General features: G+C 38.1%; 1 protein-coding gene across 3 annotated transcripts; it reads right to left on the bottom strand.

The window, feature by feature from the left end:
* Window positions 1-548: 548 nt before the first annotated feature.
* Window positions 549-23,005, bottom strand: TMEM62 (transmembrane protein 62). Of its 3 annotated transcripts, XM_039329836.1 has the most exons (14): window positions 22,734-23,005; window positions 21,953-22,064; window positions 20,144-20,281; window positions 19,659-19,704; window positions 18,885-19,026; window positions 17,151-17,275; window positions 15,972-16,094; window positions 14,734-14,889; window positions 13,283-13,442; window positions 11,692-11,805; window positions 9,473-9,557; window positions 7,575-7,679; window positions 5,675-5,793; window positions 550-2,776 (listed from the first exon to the last, which is right to left on the bottom strand). In XM_039329836.1, the coding sequence occupies exons 1-14, from the start codon at window positions 22,899-22,901 to the stop codon at window positions 2,450-2,452; spliced, it is 1,920 nt and encodes a 639-aa protein (XP_039185770.1). In that variant the 5' UTR covers window positions 22,902-23,005; the 3' UTR covers window positions 550-2,449. The 3 variants fall into 3 exon arrangements, with proteins under 3 accessions (XP_039185919.1, XP_039185770.1, XP_039185855.1); XM_039329921.1 differs by lacking the exon at window positions 21,953-22,064 and having other exon boundaries at window positions 22,734-22,857; XM_039329985.1 differs by lacking the exons at window positions 21,953-22,064; window positions 22,734-23,005 and having other exon boundaries at window positions 549-2,776; window positions 19,659-19,749; window positions 20,144-20,256.
* Window positions 23,006-27,286: the final 4,281 nt, after the last annotated feature.

The raw sequence follows: 27,286 nt of genomic DNA, 5'->3' as shown, positions 1-27,286 counted from the left end.
CCTTGTGATAAAGAAAAAATATGTTAAGAAGGCTTTTAATAATTTGTGAAACAAAAGTTTGCAGCAAAACATCTGTTCCATGCAGCATGTATCCATATCTCTATCAGATAAACAAGAAAGCAGCAAACAAGGCATCTGTAGAAACAGCACTGGGTCTCTAATATAGGTAGTCCTCAACTTATGACCACAATTGAGTCCAAAATTTCTGTTGCTAAGCGAGACAGTTAAGTGAGTTGTCCCATTTTATGACCTTTCTGGCTGTAATTGTTAACTGAATCATTGCAATTGTTATGTTAGTAACACAGTTGTTAAGTGATTCTGTGTTCCCCATTGATTTTGCTTGTCAGAAGATCACAAAAGTTGATCACATGACCCCGGGACACTGCAATCATAATAAATATGAGTCAATTGCCAAACGCCTGAATTTTAATCACATAACCATGGAAATGTTCAACAGTCATAGGTGTGAAAAACGGTCACAAGACACTTTTTTTCAGTGCCATTGTAACTTGGAACAGTCACTAAACAAACTGTTGTAACTCGAGGACTACCTGTACTCCAGTAGGAATTTTTTTACCCTGCAATTCTTATATATTTATCTGAATCAACCCTAGTGAATTCTGCACAAATTACTTTTAAGTAGACATGAGAATGATTGTATGTGTCAGGCAACAGGTTAACATTTTCAGATAAGACAGCAAAATGTTAGCAAATACAAGATTGGATAAATAGTACACAAAAGCATTTTATTACAAGAGACAAATATTGGGGAAAAAAATAAATAAAAATGCAATGTATATGCAGACCCAGCCCGTACATGCTATTAAATAAACAAGGGGGCAGGAACCAAAGGTAATATTTATATATTTACAGCGTGACCGTTATATTCCTTTACAATACACATACATAGTTCCAGCCATATCATGTTCAAGATATATAGAGTATTATAACTACATCTGTTGGATTATTTTCAGTAAACATGCAAACATGCTGTGGCTTGACCCATCAGCCATACTCATCCTAATTATAAGCTCTGAATCCTGGAAAGTGAAAAATCCGGTCAGTTATTGATTATGGCATAGGATAAATTGTATTGGACATTTAAAGAGAGACTTCTACAAGGTTTAGCCGTTGTCAATAGGTGCTCATTTAATATGTGTAGTTCTATAATTGACTCATTTTCATATAAATACAGCATACACTTAATTGTATTTTTCACATTCATTTTTTAACAAGATACAACACATTCTATTTTTTACTGATTATCTCAGTTCCTGCATGACAAAAGTAAAGAACACTGTATATTTCAATCTCATTGTGATCTCATTCAGCATAATAATCATGAACCAAGAAAATCAACAATATTTTCCAGCAACTGATTGTTAATAGGCTACATTGATATCTTAAATAATACACATAAAAAATTAATACTAGCAATAATCCAGAGAGGTTTTCAAGAAATTATGTGCATTTTAGTGGATTCCTGCTTACCTGAAATCACTAGGGGAAACCACCAAGAATTTGAAATAAAGCTAACTTCCATAGGCAAGCAGGCAGAAAGTACATTTTCTTTTTCATCTGAATTCATATATTAAGTTATGACTTTTACATGTATGATATTTAAGTATTATTTATTTTAAAAAACACGTTATTAAGTTCACACAATATGCTAAACCAAAATCAAAGATTTTGATTTTATAAGCCACATGACTAAATTTGCACAGCATACTCTGAAGACAGCTTTCTGAAGCAAAGGTATGCATTTCATTAACTCTGATTATGAATCTTAACAGACTATTATTTGGGTGTCATGTTAACAACCCAGAAATTATGGACTCTGTTCAGTTATAAATAATAATATCCTAAGCGATTATATGACTTTTTTCTTGTCATGAAATCTGTTACAGTACAGTGTATATAAACAAATTTTGGCAGACTACAGAAGTTTTGTTAAAACCCAAGATAGTTTGAAAAACATTTTAAAAAATGGAGTCTGAAGTCGGCGAAATGACTGGTTTTGAAAAGGAAAGTGGGCAATAGGTGATCAATAGGCCTTCTATTATGGCTGACTAAGTTACTGTTCAGCAAAGTGCAAATGTCTCATGTTTAGGTAAATCATCTCATAAACACACAAAATAGAAACACTAACCAAACATTACAATCATTCATTCATAAATTTTGTTTAGCATTAAAACAGTATGTGGTCAAAACCATTGACTATTAATATAAATATAATAAGAAAGTGGTTCCTGAGGCAAATGGTGTCACTTTTTTCTAACAGTTTTATTACAGAGAAAGACAGAAGGGGTTTCATGGCAATCCTGAACCTTCATAATCAATTGTCTATGCAACCAGAACGTAAGACATACAAACCGGAATTAGTTCACAGCTTTGCCACTTAACAATTTAAGTGAATGTATACTTCAACCTCCTGGAAAAAAAGGAAGCATTAGGAAGCTTGGTAGTTCTTCATATCTACAATAAAGGTTCTCAGAACAATAGATTCCATTGCCCAAATTCTGTAAACCAGGAAGAAACTTAGTACAACAAGCCAAGTTCTCAATGGAGAGAGAAAAAAAGAAAGAGTTCCGTATGTCTTCAGTAAGAAGTAACAGGAAAAGACTTGCCAGAAAAATAGAAGTGACATGATTAAATGGATGGGCACAGTCCAATATGGTTTGATAAGATACAGATGAGAACGAAAACACTGACCTTGGCAGCGCAGCAACAGGCACCAACATGTGTATGCCATCAATGGTAGGTTGAAAAACAACACCTATCAAACAAAAACAAACATTCTCATAGCACATTCAGAATGCAGAAGTAGAAATACACAGAATTACTCCAAACACTTGGCACATGAAGCCATAAATAAAATGCACATATAATAGATCTGTAATGGTATGTGTCATGGCTCCGTTGGAGCTGGTTCGGAGGAGGAGGAGGAGATGGAGCCAGGGCCGATGGAGGAAGATGGCACAGCCTCTCTGGTCCAGGAGGAATGACCAGAGGAGCAGGACGAAGCAGTCCCAGGTCCCTTGGGCCTTGGAAGGGTCACTAGAGAGGAAGAGAGAGTGCAGGATGACCGAGCGAGGGGGGAGATGGAAATGGCAGGCAGCGGAGCAATGGAGCTCTGGAGATGAGCAACTGCCTCTCCTGCCTGATCCCCGAATGCAAAGAATGGAGAGCAGGCAGAGTCAGCACCGGTCGACCCAACTATTTCACAAGGCCCATCTGGAGACTAGGATTTATGGAGAAGCTGTGGTGAGGGGCTTTTGTTGGGAACAAGTGTTATATTTGCCAGCAACACTTGCCATGATTCAAGAAGCCTTGCTGTTACCGACGACTTGCTGCCTTGCTTTGCCTTGCCTAGCCTTGCTGACTGTGAGTTTGCAGTGACCCAGCTCGGCTCCGCTTTGGGCCGCAGCCATGGCAAACTCTGTGCAACGAAGACGCTCATGCCCAAGTTTCCTGAACTGTTTTTGCTCTCAGAACTAGGCTTCCCTCTCTCTCGGATTGCTAGCTTCAAGGAACTGCTTGAGGTGTGTGCGCATGTTAGAGCCTTAATCTTGGGCAAGTAAACTGTAGGGATTTGGGGGAAGGTTGGTTCAATAAAAGGGATTCAAGCCTTCACATTTGCCGGTGTTGCTTACATGCCCCACCCTGGGTCATAACAGTATGTAGGAATGACAGGCTGTAACTTTACAATAAAGTAGAATTAACTCATCTGGCCATGTTCCCTGTCTGGTCTTTCTTGCATGGCTGACAAGATCTCAGCCTCTTATAGCTAGGTTTCATCTAGCTATAATAACTAAGTTCGTAACTAAGCTGGTAACTAAGAAAACTAGCAAATGTGACAACAGATAGAAATTGTTCCTTTCCATATGAAAATTCAAAATGGCCACTTTCTTCCTGGAACACTTAAAACAGTGCCCTACCTAAATTTTATCTTTCAGTTTTGTACACTATGAACCTCAGAATCTTACAATAAGCTGAAAAGCATCAACATTTTAAAAATTACACCCTCGCATATTAAGAAACAATATATGTTACCCACTTGAGTGGGAGAACAGTTGTGGAATTAACACACTGAAAATCATTGATCACATATTAAAAAAGAATTGATGAATTTATTGCCAAATGGGGAATTAAAGAAAAATGCTTGTAAAAGAGAAACTAATTCATACTTCTCAGCAGGAAGTTCTGTTGATCGCTACAAACATATAGAGGGTGCTATGGGCCCAAGGCAGGAAACTAGCCTACATCAGTGTTTTTCAAACTTGGCTACTTTAAGATGTTAGGCTGTGCACTTCAATTCTGGGAGTTGAAGTCCTCACATCTTAAAGTTGACGAGTTTGTAAACAAAATGATCTACTAATAAAGGAGAATATTTGTAACTCGGGGTTGAAATGAGGGGTCCTTGGTGCTCTCTGAGCTTGGTTGTTTTCTTGCAGACGTTTCATTATCCAAACTAGGTAACATCTTGTTATGATGTTTGTTTGAGTAATGAAATGTCTGCAAGAAAACAACCAAGGCCAGAGAGCATCAAGGATTTCTCAAAATGACCTACAATTAACTTTTAAACAATTGAAGCAATGAGGTTATGGCTGTCTTCAAGTCAAGTAAAAACTACAATTACAAAAGGTTTCTCTCGTGGGAAAATACAGAAAGGTGGCTTAATATATACAAATACAGTTTCAAAATAGAACTTCTGAGCATCAACAGATCTACATATTAATGAGATAATGGAAAAAGCAGATCAGGCTTCAAGCAAATCTACCTATTCAGGTAGATGTCCATAAAGTGCTCTCTGTGGAACTGTTCTGACAAATATTCAAAATTTCATCTTGTGTAAAGCTGCTACAATCAGGCTCATTTCACATTATTTATTGTCTTACATGACCTTCAGTGACTGATCTGTGGATAGGTCTTGAAATGCAGGAGATTATCTATAAAATCCTAGAAGGACTGGGGCGAAATTATTTGAAAGAGTGTCTCCTTTTTCAGGATTACAAAAAGCACAGCCTGGAGAGGTGTGGGGCCCCAAATGGTTGCCATTTCCCATTTATCCTGCCCCCTTGACAAAGCTGTCTTTCCCCTCCTCTGTAGTACACTTGGCTTACACTTGCCCTGCCTTTTACTAAAACAGGACTGTCATTTGCATTCACAAGTGGGTTAGCAGGGACACAGGAAAGGGTCTGACAGATGTAGCAAGGCTTACTGCAGTGGCCTTCCAAGGGTAGGCTTATTGGCTCCCTCTTTTTAACTATTAGTGAATTGTCAAACTACTTGGCTTTATTCAGTCACGCTATAATTATTTGTAATATAGGTCTCAGTTCTTTTGTTTGTCACTATGGTTTTTATGCAATTTTTTTGTAAATAAATAAATTGTTATAATAAATAAGTGCCATGAGAATCTTATTGTCAAAAGGTAGGAGAGGAAGGGAGACATACAAGTACATACCTACTCTCAACATTATGCTATGTAATTAACAATTACATGAAAATTTAAATTTGTTCTGAATAGATTACTAAATGTACCCCTGGAAGCTTATTATAGTTATATTAACAAGCAATGCTGTCTCTTAAGTTTTTTTAACCTTATAACATATTTAATTATTTGAAAAAGGGTCAGATAGAACATCATTATCAAAAATTATATTAAGAGTCTTACCTGTAAAATTCCAACAAGGAAGGTTGAGCTGCCTTCAAAGAAATGGCCATTAATAATTAATCCAAAGGAAAAGCAGATGCCCATATGACCCTCTATAATCTCACCAACAAACCAGGGTCCTGATAGGGGGGAAATGGTATTATATTAAGCACATCCACAGCATTAAATAAATATTTTTCCAGTTTGAAATCCTTGCTAATAATCAGTAGGGCAAAAAAAACCCCATGCATGTAACAAACTCCTGTAAATAATACCATTTGATCAGTATAATTTATTCAGTTAATTAATTCACATATCAAACAATGCCTTGGTCATAATACCATAAACTATGGTTTTTAAACCCCAATGGGAATGGTTTGTTCAACAGGTTAAATCAGAACCAAACAAACAACATTATGGATTATTGTAATGTGTGAATTTAGTGACTTAAGATTTTTTAAATTAAACAAAGGATTCTAATTTTTTAATATCTTATTCTTTGCCTTTCATAAGAGAAATCAAAGTACAAACACTTTAAAATATAACTTTAAAATAGGCATTTTTTTTAAAGTGATGCTATGTTCCAATAAGTAGATGTGATTGAGAAATGTGGGTTTGGCCATCACTTCTGTCATGGACTCAGTGGCCAAATCAATAAAAAAAGATGCATTACAAGCTTATCATAAGCAGCAAACAGTAATATTTGAAAATATAGAGAGTGAAGATTTGAGCAAAATTATCAGAAACATCTTGGTTTCGAGCAGGGATGCTGCTTTTTTTAATCAACGCGAGGCCTGACTAGAGGTCATCCTCAATTTATGACTACAATTGTAACCAGAACTTCTGTCACTAAGCAATATGGTTGTTAAGTGAGTTCTGTGCAATTTTATGAATTTGTTGACATGGCTGTTAAGCAGATCACTATGGTCATTAAGCTGCAATGGTTGTATGGACCGGTCATAAAGCACTTTTTAGCATTCTCATATTTTCAGATGGTCATTAAATTAATAGTCGTAAGTACAGGACTACCTCTGTATGCTTCTCAATAATGCCCAGGAATCGTTCTTGGTAAGCCACTGCATGCAAAGCTCACCAATTTTTTCTTCTTGGTACGTAGTGTCTAAGAAATCGTCTCATATGTATCAGCTAAGCATAAGATCAAGTCTGGTTAGTTCTTGAATGGAGGGCTTTCAGAAAATTACAAGACTATATGCTAGACTGAGAAGCTGAAAAACTATCCTGGAAAAGGTCAAGAGAGCAAACTATTCCTATCCCGCAGTCAAAAAAAACAATCTATTATACATACTCTACAGGTAGTCCTCAACTTACAATGGTTCTTTTTGTGACAGTTCGAAGTTAACAACAGCACCGAAAAAAGTGACTTATAACCATTTTTTCACACTTATGACCACTGCAGCCTTCCCATGGTCAAAAATTCAAATGCTTGGGACCTGACCCATATTTTTTATTGTTGCAGTGTCCCGGGGCGATCCTCTTTTGCGATCTTCTGACAAGCAAAGTCAATGGAGAAGCCAGATTCATTTAATAACCCGAGTTACTAGCTTAACAACTGCAGTGATTCACTTAAGAACTGGTGGCAACAAGGGTGGTAAAACGGAGCAAAATTCATTTAACCACAGTCTCGCTTAGCAACAGAAATGTTAGGCTCAGTTCTGGTTGTAAGCCTAGCACTACTGTACATTACGTGTCCACGACATTATCAGGAGCTGAGCTCGACCAGAAGGAGATTTTCCTGTTTTTAAAAAAATCTATTCAACTGTTTGTGTTTTTAAAATGTAAATAATGCCAAATAGTTACATTGTAAGAACTCATTATTTTTTCATGTAGAACCCTATTAAAAGGTTTTGCCATAAAGTCTTTAGAAATTAATAAAATGCTTTTCCTCATTCTTCGTACTTACCTAGAATGGTATATAGATGTAACACCAAAAATGAGTAGAAAAATAAATCTGTTTTGCTGAGGACATGAAGAGAAAAAGAGGTTCGTTCTGCCACCCCTGGAGGTTCTGAAACAGGAACATAATCTCAGGTCAAAATTATTACTCGCTACTGCTGAAAACATACCAGGTCACATTTTTAGAAAGTGATACATCATCAACAGCTACTGAGAAGCTGGATTAGAACCAGTCTTCCACTTGTTCTAGAGAAGGCACAGTATTGGACTAGAACTGGAGACAACCTGGTTCAAGTCCACTCTTAGCCACAATATTTATTCAAGTGATTTTTGGAGCAATCACTTTCAATTCAGTTAACCTGACAGGTTATTGTTGTGAGGAAAAATTAGAGGAGTGCAGGATACATTGCTTTGAACTCCTGCAGGAAAGGTATAGAGAAATCTAACAAACTACAATAATAAAATAAAATGTCCTAAATATATTTGTCCAAATCAATTCAAGATGTACATTACAACCCACCCAACCACCCCTTAGGTTTTTAAATATGTATATGTGACTATCAAAACCCTATCACAAATAAAAATAAGAGAAATCCTAATGTTTTAAAATGAACTTCTATTCTGATACTGGAAACTATTAGCTACTTTATGTGATTAAAAGCTAGCCCAACTCAAATTTTTAGAATATTTCTAAAAATATTCTTGTTAGAAAACCTGACCGTACGAGAGAATATTGTTGCTAGGAAATAATCACAACTGACCTGCTGATGTTTGTCCTACCATCATGTTGCCCAAATTTTGCAAAAGCAAAATACTGGAAGTATAAAGGAGGCTAGCTGAGTACAGCTTATAATCAATATCTGTCTTCCATATTTGGGGCAATGTGGGGACTGACATAGGCATGGGATAATTTAAAAAAAAAAACAGTTTCATTTCAACTGTGTACACCAATGTTACTGCCAACATCCGAAGCAGAACATCCAGATTCAGTCAGTTTTGTTCCAGACAGTATTAACCTTGTGAACTCTAAAGCTTCCTCTTTCTACTATGTATTCAAGATGGACAGTGATTAATATTTATACGTTATTTATATGTAAGGATGTAGGGTTATACATACGTTGTATATAGGATGTTCAAATGTGTGTTATGTTTGTGTACACCTTTGAGGGCAAGCAAGAAAATTTCATTTTTAATGTGTACCAATGTATCCACAGTAAAAAATGACAATAAAGGTAACCTAATAACTGATATTATAATCGACTCTAGGCAAATTAAAAGATACTCAATGATAGCTAAGATCTCGTGAGAGTTTCAAATAGAAATTCACTTGGAATATTGTTTAAAAGCATTCCATTCAAATATAAAAACATAGTAGGATAAGTACACTGAGCATGGCTTTTAGAATTCTTTATCAGCAGTGGCCAAATGCAGAAGGGTCTATTTTTTTTTCTATGTAACGAAGTAGTATGTTCTGCTCTCTGCCAGGACTTCTTCTATGTGTGTGTGCATGTTGCCCTGTGCGTAGGGCAGGCTGCATACTCTCCACTCTGAGACAAATGATCAGGGGAGCAGGGGGACAGACAAGACTTAAACTGCAATAATCTCAGTCACTGCACAACTATCTCTCTGAGTAGGAGGTACTGTGAATTTTTCTCTGTAATATTTTTCTCTGCAGCCGCCAATTGAATCTGGCCTGTTATTGAGCTAAATCTTTCTTTTGTGATTTTTCCCATGATAGCAACTTTAGATCTATTATGTTCAGTCTTCAGAGACTTATTCTGGACAATAAGGAGAGAACTGAGACCCTTTCCCATAATTTCCTTTCAACATTCCATCAGTTCTGAAAGAAGAAAAATTAAATGGGGAGGGGATGAAAGGAAAAAGTATCAGCATAATTGTTCTTACCTTTAAATTTAGGTTTTTCTCGAAACCGGAAAATAATCAGCAAAACAACTTGAAATATAATTAGTAAAACAAAGAGTGTGCGTACCTGAAAAAAAAAGTCAAAAACAGTCTGATATATTTTGAAAATGAAAAATAAAAAGGTCAGCTTTTATTAACTAACTTTCTCTATTATTAAGAAGTATGTGAACAGAAGCTACTTCTCTCCTGTACCACAAAGAATTTCCTAGAGACAGTAAAAAAATTAGGAAGGAAGCAAAAAGACCAGAGTACAACCTCTCCAGCTGCCAACACCAGATACTATAAACAGAAAACAATACCCTAATCAAGAAACTACCAGAAAACCACTGTCAAAAATGGCAGGGCAGACCATTGAATCTAAACCGAGAGCAAACCCTATACTCACTTGCATCGATGGTGTTACCTAGTTGGGTAATGAAATCTCTGCAAGCAAACAACGAAACTCAGAGACCATTGATGATCCCATAGAAGGTAGGCTTTTTGATAACTTGCTGCAGAGCAATGTAGGGCTTTACCGGTCACAACCAACACCTTGGGTTGCATACAGAAGCCAATCAGCAGCTAGTGCAGCTCCAAAAGTAACAGGATCATCCAAGTATATAGGGATACAACTACCACAGCACAGGCCACCATATTTTCTATAAGCCGAATAATCATCCATCCATCCATCCATCCATCCATCCTCTATCTATCATTTATTTATTAAATATATAGATCAGTGTTTCTCAACCTTGACCATTTTGAGGCATGTGGACTTCAACTCCCAGAATTCCACAGCCATGGTCAAGGTTGAGAAACACTGGTATAGATTTATATGGCTGCCCATCTTAAACAACGGTTTCCATGCATGCCAGTCTGGTTCCGGGTGCAATTCAAGGTGTTGGTGATCACTTTTAAAGCCCTTCATGGAATGGGTCCAGGCTACTTGAGGAATCATCTCAGCCCATTGGAAGGCGCCCACCCCACCTGTGCCGGGAGAGGAGCCATGCTACAGGCCCCGTCAGCCCAAGTATTCCAGCTGATAGAGACCCAGAAAAGGGTCTTCTCTGCCATTGCACCTGTCCTCTGGAACATCTTGCCCCTCAATGTGAAGTTGGCCCCAACCCTCCTGACTTTTCCTAAGAGCCTAAAGACCTGGCTCTGCCAGTTAGCTTGGGGCTCCAATGGGGCAGCAGCACAGTGGAGGTGAGTGATCAATTAACAACAGATTCTACCTCCTCTCCCGTCCTACTCCTGCCCTCATCTTTTAACTGCACTGTAGTATTTGACTTTTTGTACTAACTTACTTATATTTTTAATTTATGTAGTTTGTATCTTTTATGATTGTAAGCCTCCCAGAGTTACCTTGAGGTAAGATGGGAGGCCAATAAATTTGACAAATAAATAAATCCCATTACACCTGTCTTCTCCCAACACAACTCTCATTACACCTGTCTTCTCTCAACTTCCTTTCCCACTTTCTCCCACTTCACTGGATCCATCAGGTTTTGCTGCAATGCCGCTACTTATGTGGGGTGAGATCTGCACTGTGCCTGTCCACAACTCCACCCTAGAGGGTCCCCAGAGTAGGAGAAGATGAGAGGAAGCTTGTTTCCAGCGCACCATATATATATATATATTGCCAATACAAGCAAACCTGCCCATCTTTTCCTGACTTCCGGGTACAGACACATCAGTTTGTATCAGCAAAAATTCGCAACTCAAAAGTTCATTAATAATGTCTGTATAAGGTAGTCCTCGACTTAAGGCGACCATTAGGACTCGAATTTCTATTGCTAAGCAAGGTGGTTAAGTGAGTTGTGCCTGATTTCATGACCTATTTTGTCACGGTTATTAAGCAAATCACTGTCATCGTTAAGTGAGTCATGCAATCTTTAAGCAAATCTGGCTTGCCTCGTTGACTTTACTTCTAGGAAGCTGGTTGGGAAGACTGGAAAAAATCACGTGACTCCAGAAGGCTGCAACCAACATAAGCGCATGCAGGTTGCCAAGTGCCTGGATTTTGATGACATGACCATGGGATGGTTCAACAAGTGTGAGGGTGAGGATCAGCTGTTAGTCACTTTTTTCAATGCTGTGGTAGCTTTCGAAAGTCAGCAAACAAATGGTTGTAAGGCGATGACTACCTGTATATCCATATATCCATCCATCCGTTTATCCATCCGTCTACTGTTCATCTCCTTATCTGAAAGAATACTTACCCATATATAATGATCATTAAGAAGAAGCCAAGATGCCAAAAGACCAAATTTAAGAGAAAGATTTTCCTGCATAGCAAATGTATGAAGCTGAGTGGCACTTCTACCACTGGCATCCTAAAAACAGGACCAAAACAAGGATTACTAAACTTTTCAGTATTATGCTCCATTTTCTTATTTTTTAGCCCCTCCCTCAGCTCCCCACCCAAAGGGAAGATTTCTGTTAAATCAATCTGCCCTGTTGCGCAAATCAGGTTTCCAGTCCTCATCTTCCTATAGATCTGCTGTTAATCAAACCATTAACCCACTGAGCCCCAATTCTAGCAGTGCCTTCTCTTATTCCCATAAGCTCATACAGTCCCTGATGTTCCTATGACACACCTGCCAATCCTTTCAGCACCTCCCTCTCTTCCAATAATCTGCCTACCTTACTTCCTTTGAAAACGACTGGATTGTCTACACTACATTTTTTCTAAAATTCTCTACTATCCTAGTAACACCACTCCCAAATTTCTACATGCCTCCATTAAATTTGGGCACTTCTGTTCTATGATGCAATATGGTATAATAGAAAAGCAACTAACAGCTATGGTATATTCTAACAGCAGACTTGCATATTTAGGGTTCTTCATTATTTGCTGCTTAAATACTTTCTACCAGTCCTTACTGTACACCATTTAATTTTGGTCATATCATTGAATGGCTGACCCATTCTTTGTTTCACTGTTTAACTGTGCTGCCAAGTAATTGAGACAAAACCAGTAGTTTAGATTTTCTTCCTCATTCTTTTCCAGAATGGCAGGTTCCCCAACTGTTTGGGGTAGTAGAATCATTTGAAAGCACATTGAAGGTATTGTCATAAAATGTCTGCTAAGGTGGGTTTGCCCAGTCAGTAAATATCCATTTACCAGAAGGAGCTGTGGTGTCATAGTGGTTAGAATGCAATTATTGTTGACTAACTCTGTCCACTGCCTGGCATTCAATCCTGACTGGCTCAAGGTTAACTCGGGCATCCACCCTTCCGAGGTCGGTAAAAGGAGGATCCAGATTGTTGGGGGCAATATGCTGACTCTAAACAGCTCAGAGTGGCTGTAAAGCACTATGTAGTGTTATATAAGTCTAAGTGCTATTGCTAGTGAGAGACTACCATCATCTTCCTACATGAATCTCCTTCTCCTCTCCCCTCCTCCTTCTTCCTCCTCCTTTTGTGCAATAGCCAGACTTCTGAGAAAACTCTGCAATACACTGGGGACGTTTTTATTTTGGAAATGAAGTATTATATTTGAGGTGAGTGCTCTGCAGCATGCTAGTTTCCCTTTTAATTTTCGTATTAAAATAATTTTTAAAAAATGAAGTTGGCTATGGAGCCTGATGGGTGTTTAAAGGCACCTGTGGATACATTGGTGTCTACAGATACCATGTTGTTGAAACATACCTATCCTTATGCTATGCGTACTGCTCCTGCTTAGAGAGGCTGGGAGGCAGTAATGTCCCCAAGGTTACCTACTGAATAATCATGGATAAGCAGAGATTCTGCCAAATGCATTTTTCAGTAAATATATGATAGAATGATGAACAGTAGCAGAGAACTCACCTCGACAGTCACAGCTATCTGATGAAATCCTTGACTGTAATTTTGGGGGGACCATTTCAAGACATAGAGAGGTCCAGACACCTGAATAGCATCTCCAAGATAAATGTCATCAATCATGATCTTGACAAACTTGATAGGAGAAGGAGAGAAGGCCAAAATTCTAAGTACAAGAATATAGCGGGACTTATTAATGATATCACAGATATGCTTAAATAAAAGCCACTATGTTTACATGTACTGTAATACTATAGGAGAAAAACATATTCCCCTCACTGAAGAATTTACAACAATTTGCTATTTTGTTATAGTCGTGACTGTGATAAATAAAAGATAGAATTGGTAGAATGGTTGTTTGGAAAACCAATGTGAAATAAAAGTGGTTTGTAACAGCAGCAAAGTAAAAGAAAAATGCAGGAGAACATAACTTCAGGATTTTTTTTCCAGCCTTTACTCACCAGTATAATTTACACATTCTAGCGGATAAATTTTATTATTGTTTGAGACATTATTATATAGTATAAAAAGAACCATACTTCTATGGTATTCCTCTCTGAATTAACAATACAAATGGTAGTACTTCTTTGTAAGACTGTTACCTTCCAGTTAAATGAATTTTTGGCTAAAGCTTCTTTTACAATTCAAACCTCTGCAGTCAAAGTAAGCACCAATGGAATCTAACTATGTCCTTAGCTACAAATGCTGATTCAAGTTATGCAAGTAATTCTCTTCTTTGCAGTGTTTTGTGCAAAAGAGAGAGAACAAAGTGACGGCAAGTACTCTTGTTTGGATTTATTTTTTTAACTTAAAACACTGTGTAAACCCAGCTCATTATGCTTTTATTCAATGAAACATGGAAAAACAAATCAGGGCTCAGAAGCTTGCATAAACCTAGTCACTGCCCACGTTATACTGTGTTAAGCAATCTTGTATTTGACTTTGTGTGTCATTTCAACCCAGGCTATGGGTCAAAATGCAGCTAAGGCAAAACAGGATAACAATAATTTGTAATAATGGTTTAATACCGGCTAGCTTGCTATTAGTATGGTTTTAGTATGTTGTCTGAAATTAGATATTTTGTTGCTGGACAAAGCAGCTACCATTATTTTGCCAGAAGAAAGGGTTCCTAGAGCATTGACAAAGCAGAGCTGCTTCAGAAGAAACATCTCTGTTGCTACAGTCCTTTTCATCATTCACACTATGCAAGGAATTAATTATGGACATAAAGGATTTAACTATTCCTTCTCCCCCCCCCCATCCTCTACTATGCTTTTTCTATTTTTTACATTTAAAAAAAAAGAACAATAAACAAGCAATGAGAAAGTTGGCTGAAAAATGTAGACTTTACAACAAAGATGATGCAAGCAACTGCAAGAGTGATTAACTTGACTGGCCCCCACATCATTGCTAATATTTCTATGAAACTTCCATATATTTCAAAACATGTAAGTTACCTAATATGGGTAGAATGAAGAATTCTCTGTAGCGGCTCGTGAGCATAGCTACTATAAAGGTATGATTTAGGATTGGTGATAAGAACTACAGGCCATTCTTCAAATTTCAGGTCAGCAAAACTGAAGAGATCATGATCAAAAGCAAGAATCCGATACCTGATATTCAACAATTAAAATAATATTTTAATTAACAAGGAACATCTTAAAGAATAGAAGATATTTATTTATTTATTTTATTAATTGTATATGCCACCCATCTCCCTAATAAGGTGATTCTGGGCCACTTACAGATCACAAAAAGATAAATAGAAAAGGAGTTAAAATTTTCAAATTATGCAAAAAACAAACAAAACCCAGGAACCAAGAGACAGATGGTACAGGGATAGGTTTATCTTACCCTGTCAGCCATCTCCAGTGGTGAGCAGTCCCTTCGTGGCCCCAAACTAGCTAGCAAAGTCATGTTTTAACACCCTTCTGGAAGTCCAAAAGGGTGGGAAAGTTTTTCCTTCTGGTGGTATAGAATGGACCACAGCGAAAAAGGCTCTTGTCTTTGACCTTCCCACGGACTTTCTTAGCAGATGTGATCCGTAGCAGACCTCTTTTGATGGCACGAATGTGTGAGTTAATCCCTTTGGAGTGAGATGGCTCCTAAGATACTCTTGACTCATGCAATATAGGGCTTTAAAAGTAATTGAAACATACCTTGAACTGGGCCCAGAAGCAAACTGGAACCAACGCAACTTGTACAATGGCAGTGTAATATGTGCCACTCTAGGGGCCTACAGAATTGTGCATGCTGCTGCATTCTGCACTTGCTATAGCTTCCAAATACTCTTCAAGGGTAGCTCCATGTAGACCATGTTACAGTAATCCAACTAAGAGATGATTAGGGCATGAATGACTATGTGTAGTCCCTTATTATCCAAGTAAGAGCTCAACTGGCGCACAACACAAAATTGCACAAAAGCCCCTCTAATCATGATTGCCACCTGCTCTTCAAGCAGGAGTCATGAGTCCAGGAGAACCTCCAGTTTGCATATTGTGCAACCATGCCATCTAGAACTAAAAATGATAAACAACTGGATCCAGAGGTCCCTTGCACCCACAACCACTCTCTTTTGCCAAATTCATCTGAAGCTTGTTGTCCCCCATCCAGACCCCTACAGCTTCCAGGCACTAAGAAATGATAGAAAATAGAAAAAAAATAAAGATTGCCTTTGCGTTGGATGTTTACTTACTTCCTACTATGCTTCCAGTCTCCCAACTCCAGTTCTAAAGTTCCATCAGGATGACGAGTATGAAGGACAGGCATCAGGCCACCCAATGTATGGAAGTGCCCACACAAATAAACTAAGGCAAAACTAATCAAAGCAAAATATATCATTAATGTATAGCATAAGAGAAAATGGATTGATTATATTCAGAAGAAGTATAAAACTGAAAAGTATTATCTTGCTTTTGAATAGATTTTAGATAATTATTAATAGTATTAATGGTATTATTATTTTTGTCTTAATTTGTTAATATTTGTTTTGAGAAGGAATTAAAGTGTATTATGGTTTTGATTGATAGTTTAGTTGGTTTATGTTAGCTAGAGTATGTTTGTTTATTTGTTACCCTGTAATCAGCTCTGGGAAGTGGGGGAGGGGATGGGTGGGTTTATATTATAATTTGTAAAACTTTTAATAAAAAAAAATGTATAGCATACAATATCATTACTCTGAACTTCTGCCATTATAAAGTCTAAGAAAAGAAACCATGAGCTTAGCAACTATAATTTTAAAAAACAAACTATGTCTAACTATTAAAAATACTGGGATTACTGAATTAAAAGAGGGGAATTCAAAACTAGAGATGAATCCAAAATTCATACTATGCCATTTAAACAGCTGAAAATAAAAAAATAGTGCCAAGAAATGCTGTAAAACTGAGAACAGACAAATACCCTCGGTATAGAACTGAACTACATCAAGCTTGTCTGACTTCATCTGGCAGTCAATACTGGGCATTTTTTGCACATTATTGCTCAGAACTTGGTGATATTATAAATTATGAAGGAGATGATGTCAAAGGATAGTACAGGGATGACAAGTTGGTCTATACTGCCTTGTAACCCGGTGAATAAGTCTCTGTAAAATGAGCAGGAGAAGAGACTGTGGTTTTGATTTCTCCATTACAGGAGCATACATGTCCTGGGAAAGGGGATCTTCTTAATACCTTTTGTCTACTTAGGAAAGGGTATTGCAACATGAAGAACTATTATTTTTAGAAATATTAACTTCTGGCCAATTAACACTGTAATTTTAACAATAATTATTTCTTGTTATTCATTAATACGAAACAAACGATTTATTTTAAAAAGCAGAAGATAAACAATTCATATATTTCAAAAAAAAAATTTTTTTTAAATAGTATACCGCATGGCTGCTCGTATTCCTGGAGATACAGAGATGATTGATGAGGTAGGGTAATGACCAAACAAAATGGTATGGTTATTATCATGACTTTCTGAGATCAGTGCAGACAACTCCGTCATTTTATTCTGAAATGAAAAAGTGCAAAAGTTTTAATAGTAAATTGACTGCCAACAGTCAACATGCAATTTTTAAACACAATATTAGTACTGGAAGCCATGAACATCTTTAAAGTCCTAGTTACAAGTAAAGTTAAATATTTGTAAGCCACCCAGAATCGCCTCTAGATGAAGTGGGCAGCACACAAATCTAATAAAATAAATAAAGAAGAATCATCTCCAAATGGCTCCCATTTAACAATTAAAAAAACACAGATTTTATTTTTATATCCACATGACCCCAGGACAGTGCAACCATCATAAATATGTACCAGTTGCCAAGCATCTGATCATGTGACCAGAGGGATACTGCAACAGTGTTGCAAAAAATGATCATAAGTCACTTTTTTCAGTGCCATTGCAACTTTGAACAGTCACTAAATGAACTGTGGTAAATTGAGAACTACCTGTAAAGGCAAGGTGTTCATACAATCGTGCTGTTTCACAGAAACTATATGTGTATGTTAGAATGTAGACATAGCTCTGGACTGGGTCTGATCTTTCTAATGCTGCCAAAGAATCTTCTATATCACATTAACAACATGATCATGAGAGAACAGTAGAATATTTAAGAAAAACATTCTCAACAGATTGTCTTAACACTCTTTTTATGATTATCTCTGACAGATTCCCTTAAGGAAATACTTAGTAGAATCTTGAGTTTGACTAATAATTTAGAATAATTAGATGATGGCCTTCTTATAGAACCTATCTATCCCTGAAGATTGCTCTGTGACCCAAAGTAGGGATAGAGGGCCATTTTTCCCCCTTTGCAGCTAAGGAATGCAATGGAGGTCTATGTGCAAAGAAACCATAATAAGGAATGGGTGTTTTGCTAGAGACATATATTATTTCAAAACTACTTAAATCTCCACTGATCCTTTATCCCATAGGAAACTAAATCTCATGAAAAGATTTGGTGACTGCAAATGAAACTCACGCCACAGGAAACTAAATTTACTATCTCTTTGAAAATGCTCACTTTTCAGAGATATGAGGCATACCAACATCATTGATAAAATATTGCATATCTCGAAGACTGAAAGTAGGAAGAAATACTGACAAGTATATGTGAATACAGGTAGTCCTTGACTTACAACCACAACTGAGCCCAAAATTTCTGTTGCAAAGTGAGACAGTTGTCAAGTGAGTTTTGCCCCATTTTATGATCTTCCTTGCCAATTATTAAGTGAATCACTGCAGTTGTTCAGTTAGTATCATGGTTGTTTGTTAAGTGAATCTGGCTTTCCCATTCATTTTGCTTGTCAGAAGGTCGCGATAGATGATCACATGACCCTGGAACACTGCAATGTCATAAATATGAACCAGTTGCCAAGCATCTGAATTTTGATCATGTGACCATGGGAGTGCTATAACGATCAGGTGAAAAACTGTCATAAGTCCATTTTTTTCACTGTTATTACTTCGAACATCACTAAACGAATTATTGTAAGCAGAGGACTACCTGTACTTGGAACACTTCATTCAGACATTAGGGTTAACATATGTAAGACACACAACTGGCCTCAATTTTTTCTGACCTTTTGATTTGATAAAACATTGTTTTTTCTAACATTACCTCATTTAATATCCCAAAGAAATTGTAGGGTCTCTTGGGACCTGGATCAAGACTTGCATCCACACAGGTGAAAGAATATTTTCCAAAAGGTGTTCTATGAACATAATGAAAGGAGCCATCTTTCTGCCACACAGAATATTTCCTGCCAAAGAAAAGGACTTTAAGAAAAATCTAATCAGAAGGAGAAATATGTTACGTGAGAAGCTTGTAAGGATAACAGATATGTTAACAGTTCATCTCCATTCTTAGTTAGCCTAATAATAATAGTAATAGTAGTAGTAGTAGTAGTAGTAGTAATAACAATAATGTGACTTAAATTTCAAAACTTGAATTTCCTCACTCCTTCCTTCAGAAGGTTAAAGAAAAAAATGCAGCTACCAAATAGTACAGAAAGGAGAAAAGAGTCTTGGTTACCTGTAATTGGAGAGCCAGATTAGTATATGGTTAAGGTATCAGGCTAGAAACTAGAACACTTGGATTCTAGTCCTGTCCTGGACACAAAGCCAGCTGGGTGATCTTGGGCTAATCACTCTCAGCCCTTAGGAAGCACGCAATGGCAAACCACTTCTGAAAAAAAAGGGACTTGTCCAGGCAGTCTTTCATAATTGGACACAACTGAATAAAAGGGAAAACCCTATAACTGATCTTAAAATAGTTAATTGATAAAATGTGTGTAGAGTCAACTTTTCGGTACATGTATCTTGTTTAAATAGAAATTTCTGTGCATTGTATATTTTTCTGGACTGCTGAAACCATCATTACATGCTAACATACCTGTAGTAATTACGAACACTCTCCAGGCTAGGAACGTTGAATGTATCTGCAATGAAAATGGTAAACATTTCGATCCAATTTCATGATAAAGCTAGGAATAAAAAAAGTAGTCTAAGTTTAAAAAAACATCATTGCAGTTATGAACTTAAAAGAGAAGCAGGATGGCTAGGGAGGAAACCAAACGCTAAGAGGCTTTTTGGCGAAGCTAAAATTATATTATTTAAGGAAATTTACAACAGAATGGGCAAAATAAAATTACAAGAAAAGCTAAATATATAAACAATATTCTCTTACTTTAAATATATTTATTCTTTTCATAATGATTTCAGACACTTTTAAAATGTTATGGTATATAAATGATTTAAATAATTTATGTAATATCAAAAAATTAAACAAGGTTAAATGAGGGGTTATGACAGTCTAGCATTTCCTAATGATCAACATAAAATTAGAATTACGTGCCTAAAGTCTTCTCTCTGTCTTACCATGATTTCCTTTTATATCTATCCATTTTGTCTTTTCCATGACCTTAGATCTTTTTAGGATTGTCTGGTAAGTTTGCCACTCCACCTCAATCTGATCAGACCCAAGTCCATCCTTTGCTTTGGCATCAGTCAAGTCACCTGTTTAATGAATAGAATAGCTCTAGAACCCAATGAACAACAGAAGAATGTAGAATAAACCAAATGCCAGTGACAACAATCTATTTAGAAATCAGGTTTGACACTACTGCAGCGAATTACCACCTTATTATGACTGTATGTTTCTTTGAATTTACAGAAAATGTCAGTATTGTGCTCTACACATTGTTACATAGGGTTTATATTCTACAGCAGACCTGAGCATTTTACAGCCCGCAGGCCACATCTAGCCCATAAAGGTGGCTGGGGAAGTGAGGGCAGCGGTGGCACTCCTACATAACAGTCCCAGTTTCTTCTGTCACCTCTTGGGAAAATTGTTTACTCCTGCTCTACAGCATATCAGAATTTGCAAAATTTTGCTTTAATCTGACCACCTGGCTCTTCCTCTCAGTAAACATAATAAATCATAGATAGGCTTCTATTAGGAAATTGTCTGAACCAGAGAATCTGGCTCAGAACAAGATTTCTGAAGAACAAGGCAGAGAAGACAGTTTAGCTTGTTAATCAGCTCCTATCCCAAATTGACTTGAATAAAGTCCTTTAATTTTAAATTCTATTAGCCATATAGGAGTGAGGCACAATGCCATACTGCACTGTAGAGGAGCATGCAGTGGGGTAATCTGACCCTTCATCCAAACCTAAATAGCCTACCAGCTGCTGCCAAAGATACTTTAGAAGTGGCTTGAAATATATTCATAGACTTTTCACGCTATAAAAAAGACTACCTATCATCTAATAAACTGCAAAATCATCAACAAGTGCTAGTGACCCTCAACTGGCCAACCTTTTTTCTTAACCAGCGACATGTAGTATTTATATATATCCATATTAGCATACTAACAGTTCACTAATCTTAACTAGATTAACTCTGTTTCTAAGGTCAGCAAAAAAAAAATCTGTGAGGTGTTTCTTGAAAGATCTCAGATTAATATTAATTCTAACTAGTTATTCAACATGTCTGTATGTATACATGCATTTAAGTGTATAATAAATGATAAACAGAATGTCAAACAATCAGTAGATAAACACTGTTAGAAAAACAGATAAGTCTTAAATATGCAAGCCAGTCTTTCCACTCCAGACAAGATATTTTGTTGGACATATTATGACTGAAAAAGTTCATTTTGTGCCACTCAGGTTCTTTCAGAGGATGACGGATCTTAACAGAGCTCTCAAACAAATATTTAGGCACAAAATCATATGATGGGCTGACATGTTAATATAGTTTTGGGGGAATACTACTTCATTTACCCAATTTAACTTACAGCCATGAACTTACCTTGTGGTTTGCCATCCAAAACTAACAGCCCAGTTTAATTTTTTTGAAATTAGTCAATGTTAGCGGATTGTTATCAGAGGACTACTAAGTCTAGATAAATAAACTGCATATTTACTTTTGTCTGCAAGAGAAAGCAAATACGCAGTTGCAAAAGTGGCAGAAAGTGGAGGAGGAACTGTTTCTGGTATATGAAGTTTTTGGGGATTCCCTCTAATGCTTAGAACTTATGTAATAACCTTTCAGTGGCCCAGCTTGTTTTTTTAATTTTAAAGACAGTCCTACCAAACAAGTAACCAGCACTGCAGCATATTCCCCAAAGAATTTAGGGTGTAATATATAAAAATGATGAAACAAACAAACAAAAAAAACCTCACCTGTCACTAAAGTAAGAGCAGGTTGAATTATGGGAATTGTTTCCTTACAGAACTTCTCAAAATCAGAAGTTCGACTGGGACTCACAAACTTACTGATATGCAGATCTGTTACCTACAATAACAATAACAGGCTGATGTTAAAAAAAAAGAAATTAGACATCTAGTAACTCTTCACAAAAACAGTTGTGTATCAGAAAGATATACAAAAAAAGTGTTAACTGAAAAAAAATCTTGATTCTAAACAATAATAGTTTAATTTCACAACTAGCCCTTTTAGGTGACTCATGGTTTCCCACACATACAATGAAACACACCTTTAAAAGTCATGTAGTGTATAGCAGAACAGATCAGCAGCTCATTTTATAGGGTTCCACCCCCCCCACCCTCCCCCAAAAGATACGAATGCACAGTATCACCAAACAGGATTCAACAGTATAATGAACTTTTCTATCCGACTATGGTTCGTGAACAGCTGATTCAAGTCATCTTAATCCAGCAAGTTGGAAAAGTGACTCTTTATTGGTTGGAACTAATCATTTCCTCCTCTTTCATCATTCCTCAATAGTGTCTCCAATTAGTCTCTCCTTTTACCATTTTGTCCTCTACTCTTCTGAATCTGGGGGGGTGGGGGGAAGAAAACCAGTATCTTGAAACTCGAACGTAATTTTGGTGAGCCACGTATGATTCTCTATCAAAAATACAGCATCTTCTAACAGGTCTGAGCAATTGAAGAGAAACCAACGCCGGCAGCTTGCACGCCGTGCCACCCGCAGCCACTTGCCTGAACCACCCAGAAAAGGTTGTTGGCTTCCGCCCCGGGCGCCGGCTCGGAAGCGAAGGAGCGAGCTGGGAGCCGGGGTTGCTGTGGCCCCGCAAAACTGTATCGATCCATCAACACTGTCACCGACACCACCGCCACCGCCATCAGCCCAGCCACCAATCGCAGCATTTTCGTCGGGCTCTTCTACATCCACTCCCAGGCGTGAATCAACGGTCCCAGTCTTCAACCGGCCACAGACAGCCACTTCCGCCCCCGGCTGCCGGCTCTGCGGGGTCCTACGCCACTCAGCTTGTATTAGCCCGCCCCTCTCGAGTCTCTATTGGAGGACGGAGAATCTCTCCGCGACGTTTCTCTGCCCTTCCCCTCCCCGTCCCGCAGCGGGATGGCAAGAATGGATGATCTGCTAGCACAGCTGGCTGGATTAAGATCGCCTGGGAATCCCAGGCTGATCCCAGCAAGAAATAGTTAATGGATTTAGGTGGTTCTCTTGCGAAAAGTTGTTCCTCACCTTTGGCGGGTGATTTTGACCAGAAAATGGCAATTGCCTGAATTGATTGGAAAACAATTGAAGAGAACGCGCACGCAGATAGACTGACTGACTCCTGGATAGTTTCTTCTAACTGGGAAATATTAAACTTTGTGTTGGGTTATTCATTCATTTGGGGAAAAAGAACAAAATATTGCTTGGTTTTAAACCCTATCTGTGGTAAGGTACTTTTACATGGTAGGGAACATGATTATTATGTGAATTTAAGTATTGTGGTTTGTAAACTTCAGGTAATTTTAGCAGGTCAGGTGAACCTTATCAGTTACACAAAGGAAGTGTGGGGAAAAAAAATCATCAGGATCCAGTCCAAGCCAGGAATAAACAAAATGGAGACTGCTTTAGAAAAAAGATAACCTTTATTGTCATTTTTTTTTAACTGTGGGCACAACGGCACACATCAAAAATGAAATTGAGTTGCCTGCTGTCTAAGTGAAACATACATGACACCTAAACATACTATATACAATATATGTATAGACCCACACCCGTACATATACATGACAAATATTAAATACTGTCCATCTTGAATATATAACGGAAGAAGGAGGCTTGAGAGTTCACAAGGTTAATGCTGTATGGAATGAAACTATGGCTGAATCTGGATGTTCTGCTACGGATACCACGAAGCCTCCTCCCAGAAGGTAACAAGGAAAACAAGTCGTGAAGAGGATGTGTAGTGTCCCAGATAATCTTATGGACCCTCCTCAAGCAACACTTCTGTGCTATGTCCAGGATGGGAGGGAGGAACTGCCAATTATCTTTTCAGCCATCCTCACCACTCACTGCACCGCCTTCCTGTCTGAAGCAGTGATGCTTCCAAACCAGACTGTGATGCTGTATGACAGGATGCTCTCAACCGTCCACCTGTAGAAAGTAGTAAGGATAGGAGAAGGAAGATGTGCATTTCTTATGCGACGCAGAAAATGCAGGCACTGCTGTGCCCACCATTGTCTCGCTGTTGAGCAACCAAACTAGCCTACTTGTTAGCTGCACACCCAGGAATTTGATGCTGGTAACCATCTCCACAGGTGAATCATTAATGCACAGAGAAGTGTGACTGTGCCTGCCTTTTCTGAAATCAACAATTATCTCTTTCGTTTTTTCTGGTATTTAAAACTAGGATGTTTTCCGTACACCAGTTCACCAACCCCTTAACCTCCTTGCGGTAAGCATCAACATTGTTATCATGAATAAGGCCCACTACTGTTGTATCATCTGCGAAGTTCACAATATGATTGGTGGCAAACCTAGCACAACAGTCATGGGTCAACAGGGTGAACAGGGTGAACAGCAGCGGACTTGGATGCAGCCCTGAGGAGAATCTGTGCTCAAGAAAATGGTATTGGAGGTATTTGTTCCAACTCGCCCATATTGGGGCCTGTTGGTTAAGAAAATCAAGAATCCAGTTGCACAAAGGAGTGTTTAAGCCAAAAAGGCCCAGTTTGTCTACTAGATGCTGGGGAATGATTGTGTTAAACGCCAAGCTGAAGTCGACAAGCAATATTTCTTTCCTCTAAGTGCTTCAAGCTCAGACAGAGAATGGAAGAAATAGCATCCTCCATAGAGCCAGACAGAAAGATGGCTATGGGAAAGCTGACCACATGTTGCTGGGAGTGGTAGGCTTTTATAACTTCTCGGGTTTTTGAGGTTGTTTCCTGTTCCTGTTTGAGGCTTTGTATTTCCTGTGTCATGTACTTTCACCTGAATCTGAGTGTGCCCTGTACCTGTACTCCTGACAACTTATCCATCAGGCTCAATATAGATATTAAATAGCTTGGAGGAAAGCACCAAGCCTGAGATACTGAGCACTGGAAGGTTTAAAGTACTGTTTCCCCATAACTACATTAAAAATCCAGATAGGAAAGAGACCAACTGTAATACAGGTAGTCCTTGACTTATGACCACAACTGAGCCCAAAATTTCTATTGCTAAGTGCAACAGTTGTTAAGTGAATTTTGCCTCATTTACAACCTTCCCTTGTCACAGTTGTTAAGTGAATCACTGCAGTTGTTACGTGTCATAGTTGTAAAGTGAATCTGGCTTTCCCCTTGACTGTGTCAGAAGGCTGCAAATGGTGATCACATGACCTCGGGACACTGCAAGTGCCATAAATATGAACCAATTCCCAAGTGTCCAAATTTTGATCATGTGATCACATGATGCTGCAATGATAAGTGTGAAAAATGGTCATAAATCCATTTTTTCAGTGCTGTTGTAACGTCAGTCACTAAACGAATGGTTGTAAGTCAAGGACTATTGTACACTTTCTGCAGTTCCCAGTTATTGCAGAAAGTTCAGTAAGGTATCATAGCCACCAAGATGGGCACACTTCATCTATGTATCAACAAAGTTAGTCTACTAGGGTGATCTATCATGTTATTGCCCCATGACTGGATATTAATCTGTAGGATTCATTTCTTCTAGGGCTGAGTCAGTACCATTTTCTCAGCAACCATCCTCATACAAGGAAGGTTGAAGAGAGGGGAAATGTTATCAAAATCTCCAGGATCCTGGAAGAGCTTTTTCAAGAGCAGGTGCAGAACCATCTCATTTAAAGCAAATGGCATTACTCCTTTCCTCAGGGAAACTGTGATAACTTCACTGATCCTAACTGATTGCTCAATGGAACCAAGAATAGACTAGGTCTAAGCCATAAGTCAGATGGCAAAACTCAAGCTGTAGAGAACCCTTTTCATTTATTCTAGCACAGTGGTTCTCAACCTTTTTAATGCCGCGACCCCCAACCGGTCGTAAGTCGAGGACTACTCAACTGGTCGTAAGTCAAGGACTACTCAACTGGTGCAGCACCGTTTGCAGAATGGGACTTTTGGCAGGCTCAGCAGGGCAGAGACAGCCTGGACAATTCCTATTGGCTTTTGAAAGCCAATAGAATTAGACTCTATTCAAGAGAGTCTATTCTATTGGCTTTCAAAAGCCAATAGAATAAAAGGGAGTAGCACAGCTAAGGAAAAGGGGAAAAAAAATGGTGGACTGCGTTGTTTGGTGACCCCTGTGAAATGGTCGTTCGACCCCAAATGGGGTCCCAACCCACAGGTTGAGAACCACTGTTCTAGCAGAAGTTCAAAAGCCTCATTCAGGGTTAGATTCTGCCCAAGTAGCATCTCACTGTGGATGGTGAGTTGAAAAACAGCCTAATTAATCACCAAGGAAGCCAGTGGATGTTGCTGAAGTAGTGCTAAACAATTCAGTCATTGGGTCTATGGCAGCTGCATTAATGTATGGGCTTCCTTCTGTAAGAGCCCAACTAGCTCTCTCCTGGGTCACGTGTTGTCCAAACCTGAAAGTGCTATTTGGGTTTGCACAAACTGGCTTTGAATCCAAGTGCTAGCCTGGGTTAATTCCAGTCTCTACATTAATTGCAAATCAATGGAAGACTTTTACTAGTATAAAAGTTTAATTAGCAAATATTCAGTCTACAAGCAAGAACTTCACATCTAAAGATCCTGCAGATACTAGATGTGGGGCAGAATAGGAATGCGGAGGCTCAAAAGGCCAATGCTGGGTAAAGGAAGTGTTGGAAATTCAGTTTCATCTTGCAAACAAATTTATTCTGTGCAGCAAATTTCAAAATCAAATATCACTTCTCACAGACAGAAATTATATCAGTTCTCTGCCACTATAGTAGAATTAATCCACAAACATAGTATTTACCCAAGAAATTAAATCGAATCTGATTATATTCACCTGGCATGCTAATACAAATACTCAAAATACAACTGTTCTGAGGTGCTAAAAAAACATATTACAAATCGCAGCTCGTTAGAATTAAAATGCATTTAATCGTGCCTACTTTTCATTAGGTTGAACTCGTGCAAGAAAAGTGAAGCTTTGGGCTTCCAACTTACAATATTGCTATTCTGGAAAAAATAACGTATAACTATATACATCCGGAGCTTAAAGTCAGCGGCAGTTTCTACATAGGCCGATAGAGGGGCTTCCCCAGCCGCGTATTCGCTTTGCCCCATACTTGTTTTAGAAGCAACAG

Source organism: Crotalus tigris, unplaced genomic scaffold (assembly GCF_016545835.1).
Source record: "Crotalus tigris isolate CLP2741 ecotype Arizona unplaced genomic scaffold, ASM1654583v1 scf7180000017545.3456711, whole genome shotgun sequence".
In the NCBI taxonomy this organism is placed as follows: Eukaryota; Metazoa; Chordata; class Lepidosauria; order Squamata; family Viperidae; genus Crotalus; species Crotalus tigris.
Note: the sequence above shows the minus strand (reverse complement) of the source record. Positions and strands in the feature narration are given on the sequence as shown.